The 20,423-nt window shown below is 41.0% G+C and overlaps 1 protein-coding gene across 1 annotated transcript in view; it reads left to right on the top strand.

Annotated features, from left to right (window-relative positions):
• The window catches only part of dars1 (aspartyl-tRNA synthetase 1), a 56,452-nt gene extending 36,174 nt beyond the window's left edge, over positions 1–20,278 (top strand). The window contains exons 11-18 of the mRNA XM_078228046.1: positions 4,803–4,937; positions 6,132–6,279; positions 10,741–10,887; positions 14,292–14,334; positions 17,466–17,546; positions 17,655–17,766; positions 18,322–18,393; positions 18,495–20,278. Of these exons, the coding sequence (XP_078084172.1) occupies positions 4,803–4,937; positions 6,132–6,279; positions 10,741–10,887; positions 14,292–14,334; positions 17,466–17,546; positions 17,655–17,766; positions 18,322–18,393; positions 18,495–18,586 (830 nt within the window). The 3' untranslated portion in view covers positions 18,587–20,278. The remainder of the gene's footprint in view (positions 1–4,802; positions 4,938–6,131; positions 6,280–10,740; positions 10,888–14,291; positions 14,335–17,465; positions 17,547–17,654; positions 17,767–18,321; positions 18,394–18,494) is intronic.
• The last annotated feature ends 145 nt before the right edge of the window (positions 20,279–20,423 follow it).

Genomic DNA, 20,423 nt, shown 5'->3' on the forward strand with positions numbered 1-20,423 from the left:
CCAGTTCAATCAATTCCTAGAACTATTTTTTTTATCTGGGAGGCAGTATGGCTAATGTTGATACAAGGATGTCATTTTTACTTTGGGTGAAAAAGCTTCAAGGGTTGTATCTGCACCCTGGGGAATGATCTGTACCACAGTCAATGCTGTGGTAACTGTGTGTGTTGAGAATGCTGTTCAGAGAGTTGCGTCTGGTGATGATCAGTTCCAGCTGTTGCTAGTTACCTGATCTTGGATGTTTCTTGTAGCATGGTTTGCTCTGAAAGTAGGTGTTAGTTACACAAAGTTTGTGGTAACAGCAAAGCTAATGTAGTCTCTGTGTTCTCATTTACCTTTCCCAGGCCATGATGTCCAAGGCATAGGGCTGTGCTTCATGGTCTGCATCCATTCTTGAAATCCCTTTCTGGATAAAAATGTTCTGACTTGGGGAATTCTGCTGAAAGCAGTCACATTCCTGAAAGAGCTGCCTCTGTAGTGGAGCACAGCATTTGTGCATCAGTATTCATGAGGTTAACTGGCTCTATGAGATGAGAGGCAGATGGAAAGTGCGTGTCTTGAACCATTTCTGCAGAATGCTATTGTTGAGAGTAGAGAGTCCCTGACGGCGAAGCCTGCACTTTGCCCACGTATTTCTCCTGAGCTCTTCCCCTGCCAGACAAATGTGTGATGTTTTTCTTGGTGTTCCTCTCCCAATTAGCCTGGTCTCTTGTAGCAATGCGATGTGCAACCCATCAAGTTCCATTCTGATCACAGCTGTCCTAAGCATTCCGTTGATTGGCTGCAATTCATCGATCAGTCCCGTGCACGTGGTCCTGATGTTCCAGCTTACCAATCGAAGAGTTGACCATTTTATTTTTGTTTCTTTCGTTTGTTTACTTGCTGCGATAGATTCTGTCCAAATGTTATCTCTAGATGCTGACTTCCGAGCTACCTTTGAAGCAGATGTACTGTGGGTGGTGGCTCACCAAGTGTGGCATAATGGTTGCTCCCACTTTCAGACATTCAGTAGCACCCGTTCTATGTGCCAATTAAGTTAGGCTCATCACTCATGACGGCTGTATCCCATGCTGTGTTAAACGCTCTGCAGCAAAACTAGAGTGTCATCTCCAAGACATAAGCCTAGGCAAAATTTATGGAGATCCTGGACTTAATAAATGTCAGAATTCCCCTCTAAAACTCCTCCATTGAGTACAAAGGAATACAAAGTGGTATGTTTGACACCAGCTTGCTGGCAGGAGTTGTCCACCTTTAGGCTCCACTATAGAGCTTTTTGACAGGGTTTGCTCCCATAGCGTTCAGCTCTCTCCCTCGATAGCCACAAGCCCATGGGACTGTTTGCCCAAAACTGGGAGATTGGTTCATGAATTCCAGGGCTTGTCCACAAGCGAATTGACCTGCATTCTGTATGTCTGTGGGCCAAACCTCATCAGAGCTCCTCTGAAGCATTAGCATGAGTGACCCAGCTTCCATATATCATCATGACGAACCACAACTGAGGACTTGCTGATGGAGAGGCTGTGTGCTTGCAGGGAGCTTCTCAGTAGCGCTCTTTTTCACATTGCTGATAGCCAGTGGTGTGGGCTGAAATGAGAAGCAAACAAGCATTCAAAAGCAGAAAGGGTGCTAACTCTCTTCACCCACACACTAGTCATGTCACAATGATCTGTTGAACACACACACATGCAAATTTTGATACACATTTGAAAGCTGTGCTGATAGAACATTGTTATGGAACTTGAACGCCATGCAGAAATGCACTTTTCTTCTTGTATTCGCTCTAGTCAGCTTGTAACATTAGCCATTTTCAGCTCCTTGCAAAAATTATCAGGATCATTAACTTATATTAGTTAGGCTTTTAGCCTGTCTCTATATCTCGTACAACTTTCACAACAGTCTTAATCTGAAATTGCACTCACTGGCATTACATATCTGAAGAGTTTGAAAAAGTTGTTAAATTTGCAAAATTGAAACTGCCATTTGAAAAAAAACAGTTTATATAATTTTTAAGTTATCTTGCAGTGAGGAAATGAGAAATTGCAAATAACTGTGTGAAAAGTAATATGCAAAAATTTACAATCGGATTTTTAAAAAAGTTTATTTATTAGCGTCACAAGGCCATGGGACTGTTTGCCCATAACTGGGAGTTATGAAGTTACTGCGAAAATCCCCTAGTCGCCACACTCCGGCGCCTGTTTGGGTACACTGAGGGACAATTTAGCATGGCCAATGCGCCTAACCAGCACGTATTTTGGACTGTGGGAGGAAACCGAAGCACCCGGAGGGAACCCACGTAGACACGGGGAGAACTTGCAGACTCCACACAGACAGTGACCCAAGCCGGGAATCGAACCCGGGTCCCTGGCGCTGTGAAGCAGCAGCGCTAACCGCTGTGCTACCGGACTAAGATACACTTTAGGAAACAAAGCATAGCACAGATTTTCACTGTCGATTTTGTGACTGGGGTAAATTGGGTAATTTGCTGCCCCCTTGGCAGTGAATGATTTGTGACATGGAGGACATAATGAGATGGTTAAAAAATTGTATCTCTGTCCATTATTTTTAATTTGTTTATGGGTTAGAATTGCTGATAAGGCTGAGAGAGTTGGCTAGCTCAGTTGGCTGGACAGCTGGTTTGTGATGCAGACCGACATCAACCGTGCAGGTTAAATTCCCGTACTGGCTGAGGTTATTGATGAAGGCTCCACCTTTTCAACCTTGCAACTCGCCTGAGGTGTGGTGATCCTCAGGTTAAATCACCACCAGTCAGCTCTCCCCACCTCAAAGAAGAGAGCAGCCTATGGTCACCTGGGACTATGGCGACTTTACCTCTACCAGCATAATATATTCATGATGGTTATATTTTTGACTGGGGAAATTTATAAATGTTTGCAATATAATCAATATTTCAACTGAAAAAAGCAAATAAAAAATGTTGTATTAACAAAGATGATGTTGACGTCATAAAGTAGCCTTCAAAACTTTTAATCGTGTGTTAGGTTTATTATATAATGCAAACAATTTTCCACAATGAAAAATTGTCTATCATTTGCCAAATACAGTTTGATGTTTGGTTAACTTGAGTAAACCTAACATTTCTAAATCTGCAAAAATGTGCTGTAACAAAAATGCTGTAAATCTCTATGACTCTAATATTGCAAATGAAGCAATATTAATAGATTGAGCTGGATGATCATTTGATCAAATAAATGTTCTGATATCTGCCAGTGGCATATTTGCAATTTTATTTTCCATCTGGCCATTTCTGTCACCTATCAAGCTTAGAGATCATAACCATTACCAATATTTAAAATTATCATTAATATTTTCATCCGGTATGAATCATGTAAAATCTTATCCAAAAGGAAATAAATTTGTCATGCCAGTTGGTTTCAGAAACCTATTTGTTGCTTGCATTTAGTTCCACACACGGTCCTGCTCAGTGGTTTGTTTTGGCTGGTACAACACTGCCCCCTTCTGTTCAGCCTTGTTCTGGGGATTGAACATGAAGGCCAAATTTTGCCGTTCCTCCTGCCACGGAAATCAGAGCAGGCGAGAGAGCTGGACCATGGAAAGGTCTGTTGACCTCGGGCGGGATTTTACAGTTTCGGGACGAGCAAGACAGTAAAAAGTCACCCAAAATCTGTTTTTGAGGCACAGTTTTCTGCTCAGAGCGCAGGTGAAAAGACTTCTCCTGTTGCTGTCTGTTTGTCTGTTTTTCTTTGGAAAAGTACTAGTCAATAGGTCTGGCAAACGGGGTTAAAGACCAGCAATTGGATCAGAAATCCCCTGATTCGCTTTGCGCATGCACCCACCTCTATCCATTCCCATGAAAAGCCTCCTCCTCCTTGAGTTCAATTGTCCTGCTTATCAGTATGATCTGTCTGAATGAGAATATATCTCTCTTCCATGTTGGGATGATGTTAAATGAAAATAATTCAGACAAAACTGGAAATGTCAAAATAAAGAGCAAAAAGCAAAGTTGCCTCAAATAGAAAATAACCAAGTAAACTAAACAAATGCAAAGCAGAAACAAATGCCAGCCCGCAGAGTCTTAAGTCTGTTGAATATAACTTCAAAAGAAACTTTCACAGCAGTAAGAATAATCGTATATGTTATCCCTTCACAGCCACTGAAATACTTATGGATGGTATTCACTTTATAATGTGCCAGCAAATTTGCATACAGCAAAAGGCAGGAAGTGAGATTGCAATGCACCTGTTTAAAATGTACATTCAGCAATGACCTATGCCCTTCAGAATGTGTGAAAAAGACAAGGTCTGCCACATTTGCATTATTTTTAAACCCTTGTTGAAAACTTAACACACCAGGAGAACAGCCTAACCAAATGATAACGACAAGTCTGGTGCAGGTCTGGCTTGAAGCCTTCTCACACAACACCTCTTCCCATCCCACTTTCTCTATGTGCTGCTGTTGATCATTAGTCACCATAAAATCATCCCTCAACCCTTAACCTAACATGAACCATGGCCTGTTTCTTCATTTTAATGCAGTCAAGTATATTTAAATATGCAGCATATATGAGTTATCTAAATATCTTCCCATTTGTGTATAAAAATCTTTAATATATTAAAAAGGTGAGTGGTCTCCAAAGTTGCCACATCTGCAGGTGGCTCTGTCAATGTTAGATGATGACATGTCCTTTTAAATGGGGAACCTGATGTGAATTCCTGAGATGTGTCAGGTTCAAAAATGTTCATAGAAACCTTTATTTTTTTTAAAAACATAATTAATCATTTTGTAGAGATGTAAATAACCAATTCTGTGACATGGTTTTCTTGCAGCTGCCAGCGAAGGAGGGGCCAATGTATTTACTGTGTCCTACTTTAAAACCAGTGCTTACCTGGCTCAATCGCCACAGCTTTACAAGCAAATGTGTATTTGTGCTGACTTTGACAAAGTGTTTTGCATTGGACCTGGTAAGTCTTTGTTGTTCTGTACTTCCTGCCATTTAAACGCTTTGATTATTGGAGGACTTGACTTGGGTAGAAGAATCCTATCACTGATGCAGCACATTTATAGATGGCATTGAAGGTAATGAAGGAATTAGCTGTGATCATGTAGTCATGGGCGGCCTGGTAGCACAGTGCTTAGCACTGCTGCCTCACAGCATCAGGGACTTGGGTTCGATTCTAGCCTTGGGTGACTATCTGTGTGGAGTTTGCACATTCTCCCTGTGTCTGTGTGGGTTCCTCCAGGTGCTCCAGTGTCCCACAGTCCGAAGATGTGCAGATTAGGTGAATTGGGCTTTCTAAATTGCTTCTTAGTGTCCCAAGATGTATAGGTTAGAGGGACTAGCGGGGTAAATATGTGGGGTTACAGGGATGGGACCTGAGTAAGATGCTCTGTCAGAGAGTCGATGCAGACCCAATGGGCCAAATGGTGGCCTCCTGCACTGTAAGGATTCTATGATTCTCTGATCATAGGTATCGCTCTCCATTAGAAAGGAACAATTGGTTATGTAACTCAAGCAGGTGGGTCAAGGCAAGGGGAAGATCTCTATAAACTACCACAGCTGGTAATGGGATTGAATCCATGCTGGTAATGTCATTCTGCATCACAGTCTAAAATAGTTAATAACCATGTCAGTTCACTGTCAAAAATTGGTTGCTATCTTTGTATATTATCTATTCATTCAACACTTCCAGATCATATAGATGTTATTTTAAAAAATCAGTTTACAAGCTAGGATCTTATTCATTTTACATTCTCTCAATAACATTCTTCTTGTTCTGAAGCAAATTATTGGAATGTTACAGGTCTCTGAAAATAAGCTTATTTCGAATTTAAAATTGCACTGAAGCAATCACCCCAAATCTTTTAAACACATGCAGAAGTAGCATATTCTCTTCAAACTTGTTAGCCTTCCCAGTTTTAATGTTGTCATTTTACAGTAATTCAAATTCCTTTTACCTTTTAAACAAAGCTTAACTGCCCATTATGTTGTACTGCATAACCATAGAAAACTTACAACACAGAAGGGGGCCATTCAGCCCATCTTGTCCATGTCAGTTGTAATACTATCCATTTACAAACATAGGGTATTATATTGCAATTAGTTTCAAGATTTAGAAAAAGAACTTGCATCTTAAGTTTACCGTGTTTTTCTACAGTGTTCCGAGCTGAGGACTCCAACACGCATCGCCACCTTACTGAGTTTGTTGGGCTTGACATTGAGATGGCATTTAATTACCATTATCATGAGGTGGTGACAGAAATTGCTGAAACTCTGGTACAGATTTTCAAGGGGTTGAGAGATAGGTAAAATAACTTTTTGTCTATGTTCAGTGATTTATTTCTTCTCATGGTTTCAGTTTACTTCCCCTCTCTTGAAGTTGTTGCGTGGGAGGATGACTATAATTTGAATGTTTGCTAAGGAAAATGTATTTGTCAGAATGTTTAGTGATGTTCTTGCATGGAGCATTGTACTTGAAAGTAATGTTACATTCTATCTTATTGAATTATTAAGTCGTAGCAGCTTTGAGTCTCTTAAAGCCCATGTCAGGGATTTGTTCACATCTAGACTATTTTATCCCTGAGCACTAAGGGAGTCCTGCATTGTCAGGAGCGTTGCTGTCTTGATGATGGCATTAAGTCAAGATTTCATCTGCCTGTTTAGGATGACACTCTTTGAGAACCACAAGAGAATACTCTTGTATACTCCAGTATTGTTGGCCAACGTGGCTCAATCAGCAATTTGCATTTAACCCCTTAAGAACACAAATTAAGAGTACATGTGGGCTAAATAGTTCCTTCAGCCTGATCACCAGTCAAACAAAATCATACGAACATTCAAATTAAGAGCAAGTATAGACCACTCAACCCCTCGAGCCTGCTCCGCCATTCAGTAAGATCATGGCTGATCTGATTGTAATTTCAGCCCCACATTCCTGCCTACCCCTAAGAATAATCATGGTTGAACATTGACCTAAACCCCACTTTGCCGTCTGATCTTCATATTCCCTTAGAGTGCAATGGTCTACCAATCTCCATCTGGTGTATACTCAATAAATCAGCATTAATAGGGTTCTGTAGCAGAGAATTTCAAAGATTCACAATTGCCTTGAGTTTTTCCTCCTCATCTCAGTGCTAAGTGCTAAGCCCCTTATCCTGTCATGATGTGGACCTGTCATGACCTGGTTGGCTGTAGAGATTCGCATTCTAATCAGTATTCTGTAACTTGATTTTGTGTCTCTGTATGCCCTGTTTGAGAGCAGATGTCCACTCCATCTGACGAAGGAGCAGCGCTCCGAAAGCTAATAAACCTGTTGGACTTTAACCTGGTGTTGTTAAAACTCTTCCTGCCCTTATCCTGTGATCAGGCCCCTAGTTCTAGATTCCAGCCGGGAAAACAGCCTCTTGGCATCTACCCTGTTCAGTCTTCTTTGAATCTTAAATGTTTTAATTAGATCACCTCTCATTGCTTTAAACTCCAAAGAGTATAGGCCTATTCCATGCAATCATGCCTCATAAGACCACGCTCTCACCCAATCTAGTCCTTTTTCACTGCACTGCTTGAGACAAATATATCCACCCTTGAGCATGGAGACCAAAACTGTACAATGTACTCCAAGTGTGATCTCTCCAAAGCCTGATATAATTGCAGTAAAGCTTCCTTAACCTTCTGTTCCCACTGCCCTGCAATAACCCAGCATATCATTTGCTTTCCCAGTTACTTGCTATACTTGCATGTTACCTTTATGTTTCATGTAAAAATACACCCAATTCCCTTTGAACACCAACATTTAATTGTCTCTCTCTATTTTAAAAAATATTTGGTTTTCTTCCTGCCAAGGTGCATTGCCTCACATTTCCACCTTATGCTCTATCTGTCACCTTTTATCCCATTTACTTTACCTTTGCATATCCGTTTGAAGACTCTCTGTTCTCCTCCCAGCATTTTTACCTACCAGCTTTGTATTGTCAGCAAACCTGGATGCATAACACTCAGTCCCTCATCTAAGTCATTAACATAGATTGGAAATAACTGAGGCCCCAGAACAAATCTTTGCACTAATTTCCCATTAGTTACAGCCTGCCAATGTGAAAATGAATTATTTATTTCTACTGTTTTGTGTCCTTTAACCAATCCCCTAATATAGTATCCTCAACACCCCCATGACCCATATCTGTGTAACAACCTTTTGTGTGACACCTTATTGAGTCTCTTCAGAAAATCCAGACCTACTACATCCACCGTGCCATTTTTTCTGCCCTGCTGGTTACACCTTCAAAAAACCCTAATTTGTTAAACATGATTTAAGCCACTTTGACTCCGCCTAACTGTTATTTTCTAAATGTTACCATTCTTTCACAATGAATTCCAACATTTTCCTGATGATTGATATCGGGCTAACTGGCTTGCGGTTCTCTGTCTCTCTTTCCTTCCTTTTACATTTTATTACCTTTAAATCCACTGGGATCATCCAGAAGCTAGGAAACTTTGGAAGGTCACAAACTGTGTCGCCACCTTTTTATAAACCTTGGGTGTAGGCCATCAGGCCCAGGTGTCTTTTCAGTTTTAATTTCTCCAGTACGTTTTCCTTACCAATATTTAGTACTTTAAATTCTTGACTCCCATTAGACCGTAGGCTCCCTGACATTCCCTACCGTCAACTGTGAAAATGAATTTTAAAAATATTTGTTTAACATCTCTGCCAATTTCCCCTGGCTTAGCCCCTAGTTTAGGGCCCCAAGTTTACTTTTGCTATTCTCTTCCTTTTTTTAGAAGCTCCAACAATCTATTTGAAAGTTCTTGCTAATTCATTTTCATCTATTTTCTCCTACATTTTCATTTTGTGGAGTATCTTTGTCGCTTTCTGAAACTCGCCAATTCTTAGGCTTACCACCCGTGGTACCATTATAAGCCTCTTCTTTTAATTTAATACTATTTTAGTCTCTTAGCTAACCATGAATGGGTCACTTTTGCTCTGAATTCCTTTTTATTTCTCAACTGAATGTATATTGAGAAAAATGGAGTGTGTGTTCATTGAGAATTATGGACTATTTCTTCAAATGTTTGTCATTGCTTATTTGTTATCATACCTTTCAATCTAATTTCCCCATCTATCAAGTCAAGTACAGAAAGAGAAAGAAATAGAGAGAAGGAAAGAAAGATTGGATTAAGAGAAATAAAAGGGATTCAGAAAGGAAAAGTAAGAAAACATGTAAAATTTGATTTTTTTTAAAGCTCCTGAAAGCAATGGAGAACCTGATTGATTGAGATACCATAACTTATAATTGTTCACTTTCTGGGAAAACATTGATTAGCTGTCATAAACAATGATTACATCATTAAAAAGGTCCTTAACTGAATAATGGGCAAGTAATGTTCAAATGCAGAAACACCCGGGAAATCACTAAAGGTTTATGCTGAGATGCCGTGTCCACAATGGTAACAGTGGAAGAATGCAAATTGGTCAGCAAATTGTGGCAATTCACAAATTGTAAAATATTTCTTCCTTGTTACAAGTTGCTGGCCAATTTGCATAATCCTGCATGATCGCAGGATTTTTAAAATTGAAATTTGAATTTAAAAAATTCAGTTACGCAAATTTTTTATATTTGACCTTTTTTAAGATGCCAGACATCAAAATAGTTTAAAATACTGTATTTGCACAGTGGTTAGAACTGCTGCCTCAGTGCCAGGGATCCGGGTTCAATTCCTGGCTTGGTTCCTGTCTGTGCGGAGTCTGCACATTCTCCCCGTGTCTCTGAGGGTTTCCTGTGGGTGCCCCAGTTTCCTCCCACAAGTATGTGCTGGTTAGGTGCGTTGGCCATGCTAAATTCTTCCTCAGTGTATCCGAATAGGCGCCAGAGTGTGGCGACTAGGGGATTTCCACAGTAACTTCATTGCAGTGTTAATGTAAGTCTACTTGTGACATGCCCCCTTTATGAATGCCGATCTTTAAAGGAACTTTTTCCTGAAACTAATCAACCTTGTACAGTGGTGGGCCACGTGTGACCCATCAGGGTTCTGAGGACGGCCCACAAAACATTTTGTTGATTGTTGCCCATGTGCAGAGTTGCCACAATTCCACTGGTTTCCATCCACGTTGCTTTTTTCCTACCTGTATGACTGAATATGCATGTAAAGCAACGGCACGTGAAATGAGGTGCATGCTGATTGCTCACAACATTGACTGTGAGAGCCATGTGTTCCCTCCTTGCTCAAGTAAACGTAAATGTTTGTTTTGTTCTTTCCATTTGCAAGTTGATGACCATTCTATTAGTATATGAATTATTAAGCATTTTCTATAACTTGTTATGAAATATTCAGTATGTATTAAATGTATTCAATCTTATTCAAGGGTCATGGTTAGTGAACTTGCCCGATTTCAATCTTGCAGCCCACTAAGATGACGGAGAGCCATTCATGCAACCCACTCACTAGCGTAGGCTGTCCATCACTGCTGTATGTGGTCTGTGAATAATTGATGATGTCACTAGATGCTAATAATACAAATTATTCAAGTCCATGTAAAATTTACACCATTACAAAGCTCACCAAAAATTAGACAAAAATAAATTGGGATGTTTTAGTGCCCTCAGTTTATTGCAGGTATTTGATCATTAATTAAAATGACGGACATTTTTTCGTTTACACTTTGCTTCCTCTTACAGATGAAATGAGTAACAATAACTGAAAGCTATAATTTCTTGAAAAATTAATTTTAATTGTCATCTAAAATATTAATTAATTGTATTGTTCAAATTGAACAGGCATCAGACTGAGATTCAAACAGTATCCAAACAATACCCATGTGAACCTTTTAAATTCTTGGAACCAACTTTGAGGCTGGAATTTCCTGAAGCTGTAGCCATGCTGAAGGAAGCTGGTGTGGAGATGGGTGATGAAGAGGATTTGAGGTAATGATAAAAATTCAATTTTGTACCATTTAAGTTGATCGTAAGAACTTAACATGTCATTCTGTAAAGTGTCACTGTAGATGATATTTTAATTGGAAAATCTGTAGCCTCAGAAACTAATTTTTTTTTGCATGTCAGTCAATGAATAATTGATTCAGCATAATTTCGGTGCTGTCTTTTAAATATGGCAACCAACTACCAAATTAATCCATCAGATTACATCAGATCAATCAATTACATCTGCCAAAACATTATTGAGAAAGCAAGATATTGGTGACATTCTTTGGGGGTGGTGGCATAGTGATATTGTCACTAGACTAGTAATCCAGAGGTCCAGGATAATGCTCTGGGGACTTGGGTTCAAATCCCATCACAGCAGATGGTAGAATTTAAATGCAATACAAAAAAATCTGGAATCAAAAGATCACCATTGTCGGTTATCATAAAAACCCATCTAAGTTGACTAATGTCCTTTAGGGAAGGAAATCTGTCATCCTCAGCTGGTCTACATGTGACTCCAGATGGCAGCTATGTGGTTGACTCTTAAACACCCTCTAGCAAACCACACAGTTGTATCAAACCACTGAAAAGTCTCAAAGGAATGAAACCGGATGGAGCACCCTGCATCCACACTGCAAAGTGCCAAAAGCCTGGTCAAGCAACAGGCATATTCACAGAATCGTACCTTAGAGTGTCCCAGACATCACCAACCCTGTCTCACCAGCAGGGCAGACCTAGCAGAGGTGGTCGCACAGTGGCATATGGGAGAGAGTTACCCTAGGAAATCACTACATCGACTCTGGACTCCATGAAGTCATACTGAACACCACTTGAGGGTACTCTGGATGGGGCGGGGGGGGGGGGGGGGGGGGGGGGAAGCTCAATCTCCATCACCAAGAATGGCTCAATAACACAACTACTGACAAGCTGGCCAAGTCCTAAAGGACATAGCTGCTAGACTAGGTCTGCAGCAGGTGGTGAGGGAACCAACAAGAGGGAAAAACATACTGGACCTTATCCTCACCATCCTGCCTGCTGCAGATGCATCTTTCTGTGACAGTATTGGTAGGAATGACCACCGCACAGTCCTTGTGGAGACAAAGACTCATCTTCACGTTGAGGATACCCTCTATCATGTTGTGTGGCACTACAACTGTGCTAAATGGGATTAATTTTTAACAGATCTAGCAACTCAAGTCTGGGCAATCATGAGGTGCTGTGGGCCATCAGCAGCAGCAGAATTGTACTCAACCACAATCTGTAAGTTCATGGTCCAATCTATTCCCCACTCTCTCACCAAGCCAGAGGATCAACCCTGGTTCAATGAAAAGTGCAAGAGGCCATGCCAGGAGCAACACCAGGCATACCAAAAAATGAGGTGTCAAGATGATGACGTTACAACACCGGACTACTTGCGTGTTAAACAGCTAAACTAGGAAGTGATAGACAGAGCTAAGCGATTCCACAACCAACAGATCAGAATTAAACTCTGCAGTCTTGCCACATGAAGTCATGAATGGTGGTGGACAATTAAACAACTAACTGAAGGAGAAGGCTGCACAAATATTCCCATCCTCAATTATGGGGGAGCCCAGCACATTGGTGCAAAAGATGAAGCTGAAGTATTTGCTTCAATCTTCATCTAGAAGTGCCGAGTGGATGATCCGTCTCGGCCTCCTCCGGAGGTGCTCAGCGTCACAGATGCTAGTCTTCAACCAATTCAATTCACTTCATGTGATATCAAGAAATGGCTGAAGGCACTGGATACTGCAAAGGCTATGGGCCCTGACAAAATTCCAATAGTCCTGAAGACTTGTGCTCCAGAGCTTGCTGTTCCCCCTAGCCAAGCTGTTCCCTTACAACTGCAACATTGGAATCTACCTGGCATCGTGGAAAATTGTTCAGGTATGTCCTGTACACAAGAAACAGGATAAATCCAAACGGCTCATCAGTCTACACTAAATCATCAGTTAAGTGATGGAAGGTGTTATCAATAGTCCTATCAAGTGGCACTTGCTTAGGAATAACCTGCTCATTGACCCTGAGTTTGGGTTCCACCAGACCTCAATTGCAGACTTCAATTATAGACAAAAGAATCAAACTCCAAAGGTGAGGTGGGAGTGACTGTCCTTGACATCAACACAGCATTTGACTGAGTGTGGCATCAACGAGCCCTATCAAAACTGGAGTCTGTGGGAATAGGAAAAATTCTCTGCTGGTTGGAGTCATACCTAGCACAAAGGTAGTTGGTTGTGGTTGTCAGAGGTCATTTATTTCACACCCAGGTCATCACCGTAGGAGTTCCTCTTCAGCCCAACCAGTTGCTTCAGCAATGAACTTCCTTCCATCGTAAGATCAGAAGTTCACCGATGATTGCACAATGTTCACCATTCACAATCCTCAGATAATGAAGCAGTCCATGTCCAAATGCAGCTTGACCTGGACAATACCCAGGCTTGGGCTGATAAGTGGCAAGTAATATTTGCACCCCACAAGTGCCAGGCAATGGCCATCTCCAACAAGAGAGAATCAACATCACCCCTTGACATTCTACGGCATTACCATTGCTGAATCAATATCCTGGGTTACCATTGACCAGAACGTAACTGGACTAGCTACATAAATACTGTAGCTACAAGAACAGGTCGGAGTCTAGGAATCCTGCAGTGAGTAACTCACCACCTGACTCCACAAAGCTTGTCCACAATCTTGATTTGCTTGATTGGCAACTTTCCACATTGTTACCTCTTTCCACTACCCCCTCCACCACTGACATACAATAGCAGAAGCGTGTACCACCTGCAAAATGCACTACAGGAACTCACCAAGGTTCCATAAGTACCACCTTCCAAATCCAAGACCGCTACCACCTAAAAGGGCAAAGGTGGCAGATACCTGGGGAGACCACTACCTGAAAGTTCCCCTCCAAGCCACTCAACATCCCGACTTGGAAATATATCATCGCTCCTTCACTGTTGCCGAGTCAAAATCCTGGAACTCCTACACTAACAGCACTGTGGTTGTACCTACACCAAATAGACTACAGTGATTCAAAAAGGCAGCTCACTACCACCTTTTCAAGGGCCATTAGGGATTTGCAATAAATGCTGACCGAGCCAGCGACAACCACATCCCTTAAAAGAATTTTTAAAAGTCACGAGATAACAATTTTCCAATTTAAGTCCTAGAATAAGGTAGTGGGGGTAGGGCCTGGGTGGGATTGTGGTCGGTGCAGACTCGATGGGCCGAATGGCCTCCTTCTGCACTGTAGGGTTTCTATGAATAATACAATTCTAAACGTAGCTGATATTAGGAACGGCACGAGATGGTAAATATTGATTTTGCTCCAGTTAGTGATAATGTTAAATTAAAATAGCGAACTCATTGTGACATTTACTTTTCAGTACCCCAAATGAAAAGCTCTTGGGTCGCTTGGTGAAGGAAAAGGTAACACATGATCATTATGTTATTCTTTAATGAAATGAATGCTCTATATTCAAATCTTGTTAAATATTCGCTAAAACAGAGTATTTTAATATCCCCTGAGTACAACTATACTTACCACTATCCTTTGAGCTGATTGGTCAGTAGGTTGCCTTAAATCAGTGATGATGTGGAGATAGAACATAGAACAGTACAGCACAGAACAGGCCCTTCGGCCCATGATGTTGTGCCGAGCTTTATCTGAAACCAAGATCAAGCTATCCCACTCCCTATCATCCTGGTGTGCTCCATGTGCCTATCCAATAACCGCTTAAATGTTCCTAAAGTGTCTGACTCCACTCTCACTGCAGGCAGTCCATTCCACACCCCAACCACTCTCTGCGTAAAGAACCTACCTCTGATATCCTTCCTATATCTCCCACCATGAACCCTATAGTTATGCCCCCTTGTAATAGCTCCATCCACCCGAGGAAATAGTCTTTGAACGTTCACTCTATCTATCCCCGTCATCATTTTATAAACCTCTATTAAGTCTCCCCTCAGCCTCCTCCGCTCCAGAGAGAACAGCCCTAGCTCCCTCAACCTTTCCTCATAAGACCTACCCTCCAAACCAGGCAGCATCCTGGTAAATCTCCTCTGCACTCTTTCCAGCGCTTCCACATCCTTCTTATAGTGAGGTGACCAGAACTGCACACAATATTCCAAATGTGGTCTCACCAAGGTCCTGTATAGTTGCAGCATAACCCCACGTTATGCCGGCGTTGGACTGGGGTAAACACAGTAAGGAGTCTAACAACACCAGGTTAAAGTCCAACAGGTTTATTTGGTAGCAAACGCCACTAGCTTTCGGAGCGCTGCTCCTTCGTCAGGTGAGTGGGAGATCTGTTCATAAACAGCAAACAGGGCATGTAAAGACACAAACTCAATTTACAGAATAATGAATAGTGATTGGAATGCGAGTCTTTACAGCTAATCAAGTCTTAAAGGTACAGACAATGTGAGTGGAGAGAGCATTAGCACAGGTTAAAGAGATGTGTATTGTCTCCAGATAGGACAGCCAGTGAGACTTTGCAAGCCCAGGCAAGTTGTGGGGGTTACAGATAGTGTGACTTGCATTTATATAGAATTTATATAGACTTGCATTTATATAGAACCTTCCATGATCACCCGGTGTCCCAGAGCACTTTACAATCAATGAAGTATTTTTGAAGTTACTGTAGGAAACCCAGGAGCTAATTTCACACTGCAAGACCCCACCAATAGCAATAATGATCAGGTGATCTGTTTTTCTGATGTTGATTGAGGCATAAATATTGACCAAGACACCAGAAATAACACCGCTGTTCCTTTTTGAAATATTGCCATGGAATCTTTTGTAACCCTCACCCCGAGAGGCCAGATGGAGCCTCGGTTTAAAGTCTTGTCCAAAAGACACATGTGTTTTTATGTTATATGCGCACACATACTTGTGTCACATCCCTATCCGAAAGCAGTTAACAAATACTAGTTTAATTTGCCATATTAGAATTTCATTTGAATGGTTATGAGGCCAGCATTTATTGCTGTGCCTTAATTGCCCTTGAAAAGGAAAACAAATATGAAGACTTTTTTGTATTAGGTACTCCTGCTGGCGATGCAATAAATAAATATTGATCTTTGCCATGCAAGTTTGAGCTACTGTAACCATGATTATACAGTGCTGCAGTATTGAATCTGAAGGGCGCAATCTCGTGGCCCCATTCGCCACAGATGCAAGTCTGTTATGGCCGCTAACTCCCACGAGCGGCCAAAATTGGACTTGCGCCATCGAGATCTCACTTTGAGATCTTCCCCGTTCCACCCCCAATGATGTGATCATGCCCAGTGAGGGCATAAACCTGATTTCTATTAATTGAAATAAATCTTAATATAAAGGGCTTTACACCATAGCGTCCGTCCATGATATACCCGTCCCCCTGGTGACATGAGGTCAAGCCAGTGCAAATCACTACTGGTTTTCAAAAGCGAAAATCAGTCGTGATGACCATGCCGGGGAAACGAAGACCCCAGGGACTGAGGGGCAAGGCTGGGGCATTGATCCTGACAGTGTCCCCTGACAGTGCCAGGGGGCACATGACGGGGATTGCCTACGGGGCTCTGGCGGAGGCGAGTAACCCTCCACCATTGAGACAGGGAAGTTCCACTTAGTTTTGGGGGAGGGGTGGGAGAGAGGTGGGAGAGAGGGAGAGCCTGATGCATGGGAGGGGAGGGATAGTGGAGAGGAGAGAGCACCAATGCCAGCAAGGAGGACGGGGAGGGTCCCAATGTCTGAGGAGGCGGGGGAGGGGAGAGTCCCGATGCTGGAGATGAGGAGTGAGCCCCAATGTTGGCATTTCGGTGGGTGTGGGGAATGTCCCAGTGCAGGGGTGGGGGGGTCTCCATGGCAGCAGACAGCTCGATCTCCGTGAGGTGGTTGGAGGTGGCCCAATCTCTGTGAGAGGGAGGAGAGGGGGCCTTGAGTGTAACTTTGAGATCAGGGCACCCTTTGAAAATGGCAACCCAATCTCAGAATACCACCTTTGCCAGCCTGTTTTATGCCCCACATGCGCACTGCCCCCCCCCCCCCCCCCCCACTTTCACCTGGCTGTGTAATTCTCTCCAGCAGTTTGAAATTGCACAGAGAGCTGCTTGATCGGGCAAGAAAAGGCATCTGTGAAGCCTGCACGTTTCACGCAGCTTTTCGCGCCTGAACCAGCATTCTGCAATTTTGGGAAAATTCCACCCAAGGTCTCTGATTTTGTTCTTCAACAAGTATTCCCTTTAAATATATGCCATATACTTTGCATTGTGTCAAATCAGTAATTAATTGTGAGTGACTTTGTGCTACAAGTACACTGCAAAAATGAATAGGTGGTGAGTCTCATTTTTACCTTTGAACTGACTGAATAATTTTGCTAATGAAAATTGGCTGTCTTAATGCATGTTTTAGGGCATTGTTGGTATGTATTTATTTTAGTGTGTCGGGGTTCCAAGATGAAAATAATGTTTAGCTCTTGAGTTATATTTTAGACTTTAATTAAAGAACAATTGTGCATACAACAGTCTGAGTTTCAGTGCAGGTATAATTGGCTCAATTTTACTTTTTATTATCACAGTATGATACAGACTTCTATATCCTTGATAAATATCCTATTGCTGTGAGGCCTTTCTATACCATGCCAGATCCACAAGATCCTGTAAGTAAAACTTTTATTTTGCTTTAACTGAAATATTGTGATGTAACAGAATTCAGGAAAAAACAATTACGTTTGTATATTTTAATGGCATTTTTCAAAACAATCCAGAAATACTCCAATTCCTATGACATGTTTATGAGAGGGGAAGAGATTTTGTCCGGCGCGCAGAGGATTCATGACCCTCAGCTTCTGACTGACCGAGCTCTCCAGCTTGGGATAGGTATGTGTGTGCAGTTTTTCTAAAATCGAAACATCTATCAGATTTTTGTTTTGTATCCCTTGTCGGGATTACTGGATCAAAAATGTAAACAGAAACAATAGCCTAAAAATTGGATTATGCTTGGTGAGGTCAGTGGCGGGAATTATATCAGAACTCCAGCCTGAGTTTTCTTTTATTCCCAGCTAGCTGCAGGTAGCAGTTGTGGCCCTGGGGACAGTTGGCCGGTCATTGAGGAGTAGCAGGGGAAGGTGAGGTGCGTGGGGGTGGTGGCTGGGAAGGGGAGAACAGAGAAGGTGAGGCTCACTGGGGCGGCACGAAGGGGCATAGCAAAATTGACTGGCACAGGCGCCAGTTGAGGTTGAGACAAATTAAACTAGTAGGTCCAGGAGATGGGAGTTTTTTCCCGATCTGGACTTGTTCGCACTCTAAATTTGATAACTTGTAGAACACGTTTTACTGTTGCCATTTTACTTAATATCTTGTGCTGTCATATAACTGAGATAAATAAATCTTGGATGTTTAATATTTAAACTTTTTTTCTACACTTTTATACAGATATAGAAAAGATAAAATCGTACATTGATTCCTTCCGATTTGGTGCTCCTCCACATGCAGGTGGTGGCATAGGTAATGTATTGTTTCTGCTCCAGGCAAGTCACAAATGGTTTCCAGTAGGTTTATATATATAATTCTATTCATCCTTTTTCCCCTTTTCTCGACATTTTTAGGTTTGGAACGGGTCACCATGCTGTACCTGGGTTTGCACAATATACGTCAGACATCTATGTTCCCTCGTGACCCCAAGCGGCTAACTCCTTGAACATAGCCAAAGGATTAAAAAGACCTGGTCATCTACCATTAGAAACTGGTGTATGGTTTTTTTTTAAAATCAGTAATTAATACTAATAAGTGCCAAAATAACATCGTTTCCATTGCACTGATAAGTTGCTAATTTCACATTCAATAAGGTAGTTTTGGAATTTTACAAAATCTTAAATTATTAGACCGAACTTTAAAGAATAAAACAGTACCACATGACCATTTCTAATGTAACAACAATTTACAAAATAATGTTTGAAGACCATGGAGAACTTATTGTAATTCATAGAGTACTGTATACAGGCTACATTGTTATAGTTTGCATGTGGGAATTTACAGAATGGTTTGCAGTAATAGCCTTAAATTGAAGTGGTAGATCAAAAGTAAGAAGATTGAAAGGTGTAGATGTTGAGACAGTAGCTTGTTGTGGTAGCAAATTTTCACTTTTAAATAAATTCTAGACTCAACAAATTGCAATAAATTGATTACTTAAAATGTGAAGTGATCTTCTATCTTACTCTGTTGTGTATTAACTTACTAATTAATAGCTAATACATTTCCAGGATTTATGAACAGATATCCGTGCTTTCCCCTTGATATTCTTGCCATAACACCTTGGTTATAATGACGACCTGCCTACTATCACTGAAGGATTTCTTGAAGGGTTCAACATTTAACTGCTGCATTTTACTTGCCCTACTGAAAGCACTTGAACCTTGGCAAAAGGTTTGGATCTGCACCAGATATTCCCTTGAGTTCAACCATACTGGTTATCCTAAAGGCAACACCTTGTGCTCCCAACATCTAGTTCTGTAATGGCATGACCCAACCCTATAAAAGTAGAATCGTGATTTTCCAACAGTAAAACAAGCTGTTTAACATGAATCATGAACCGATTGATGTTTGCATAGCTAAATTTTATCAAATTTTTATTGATCTTTGTAACCAAAGAATAGATCTTGCAAACTTGAGAGGCTGCATGTAATTAAAATATGTTGGCACAAATGGAGGACAAGACTCACCCAACACTAGTAACCAAATCAACAACACATGGAGAGGTGTTACAATGTGTTAATGACCCAATGTCTTAATCTGAACAGTTTTAATGGTTATTGCACTTCGTTCAAACAAAACTAAATTTACTAACCACCATTTGTTTCAGCCATAAAAATAGAAAATACTAAAGAGATTCATTAGTTCCTTGCAACATCGGTAGAGAGTAAAACCATTAATATTTCAGGCTGGTGACTGTCACAATTCTAAAGGGTCACCAACCTGATGTATTAACTCTGTTACTCTCTCCACAGATGCTGATTGAGCTGATAAGTATTTCCAGCATTTCCTGGGTTTTTTTTCAGATTTCCAGTATCTATAGTATTTTCACACCATTGATTTTTTTAGCAGATTTGGGTTTTTACAATAAAATCAAAAAAAGTTAGGTCTCTGGTAGTTAACACTACCAGAACCTTATACCGTGTTTGCTTCAGTTTAGACCTCACGAAGCTTTGTGCTGATCTGTATCTGATGTGACCCCAGCTCTTTGTCTCACACATTACTTTACTCCTATTCTAATTATTCATATTTAAAGTAATAACATTTGATAATTATATCTCCTCTAGTTGCTCTGCATCCAAAAACAGGCCTAGAAATAATATGTTGTCTTTAGATATAAACGGTCGGGTTTTTTCATATGAAAAAAATAGAAGAAATTAAATTTTTTTTAAAAAGCAGCCACTTTTATTTTTCCAAAATATTTATTCCATTAATCAAGACAAGTTACAACATTTATTTTAGGCATTTAGGATTAGATATTTAACACCCTTTCTGACTCAACATTT

Source organism: Mustelus asterias, chromosome 14 (genome assembly GCF_964213995.1).
Source record: "Mustelus asterias chromosome 14, sMusAst1.hap1.1, whole genome shotgun sequence".
Lineage (NCBI taxonomy): Eukaryota > Metazoa > Chordata > Chondrichthyes > Carcharhiniformes > Triakidae > Mustelus > Mustelus asterias.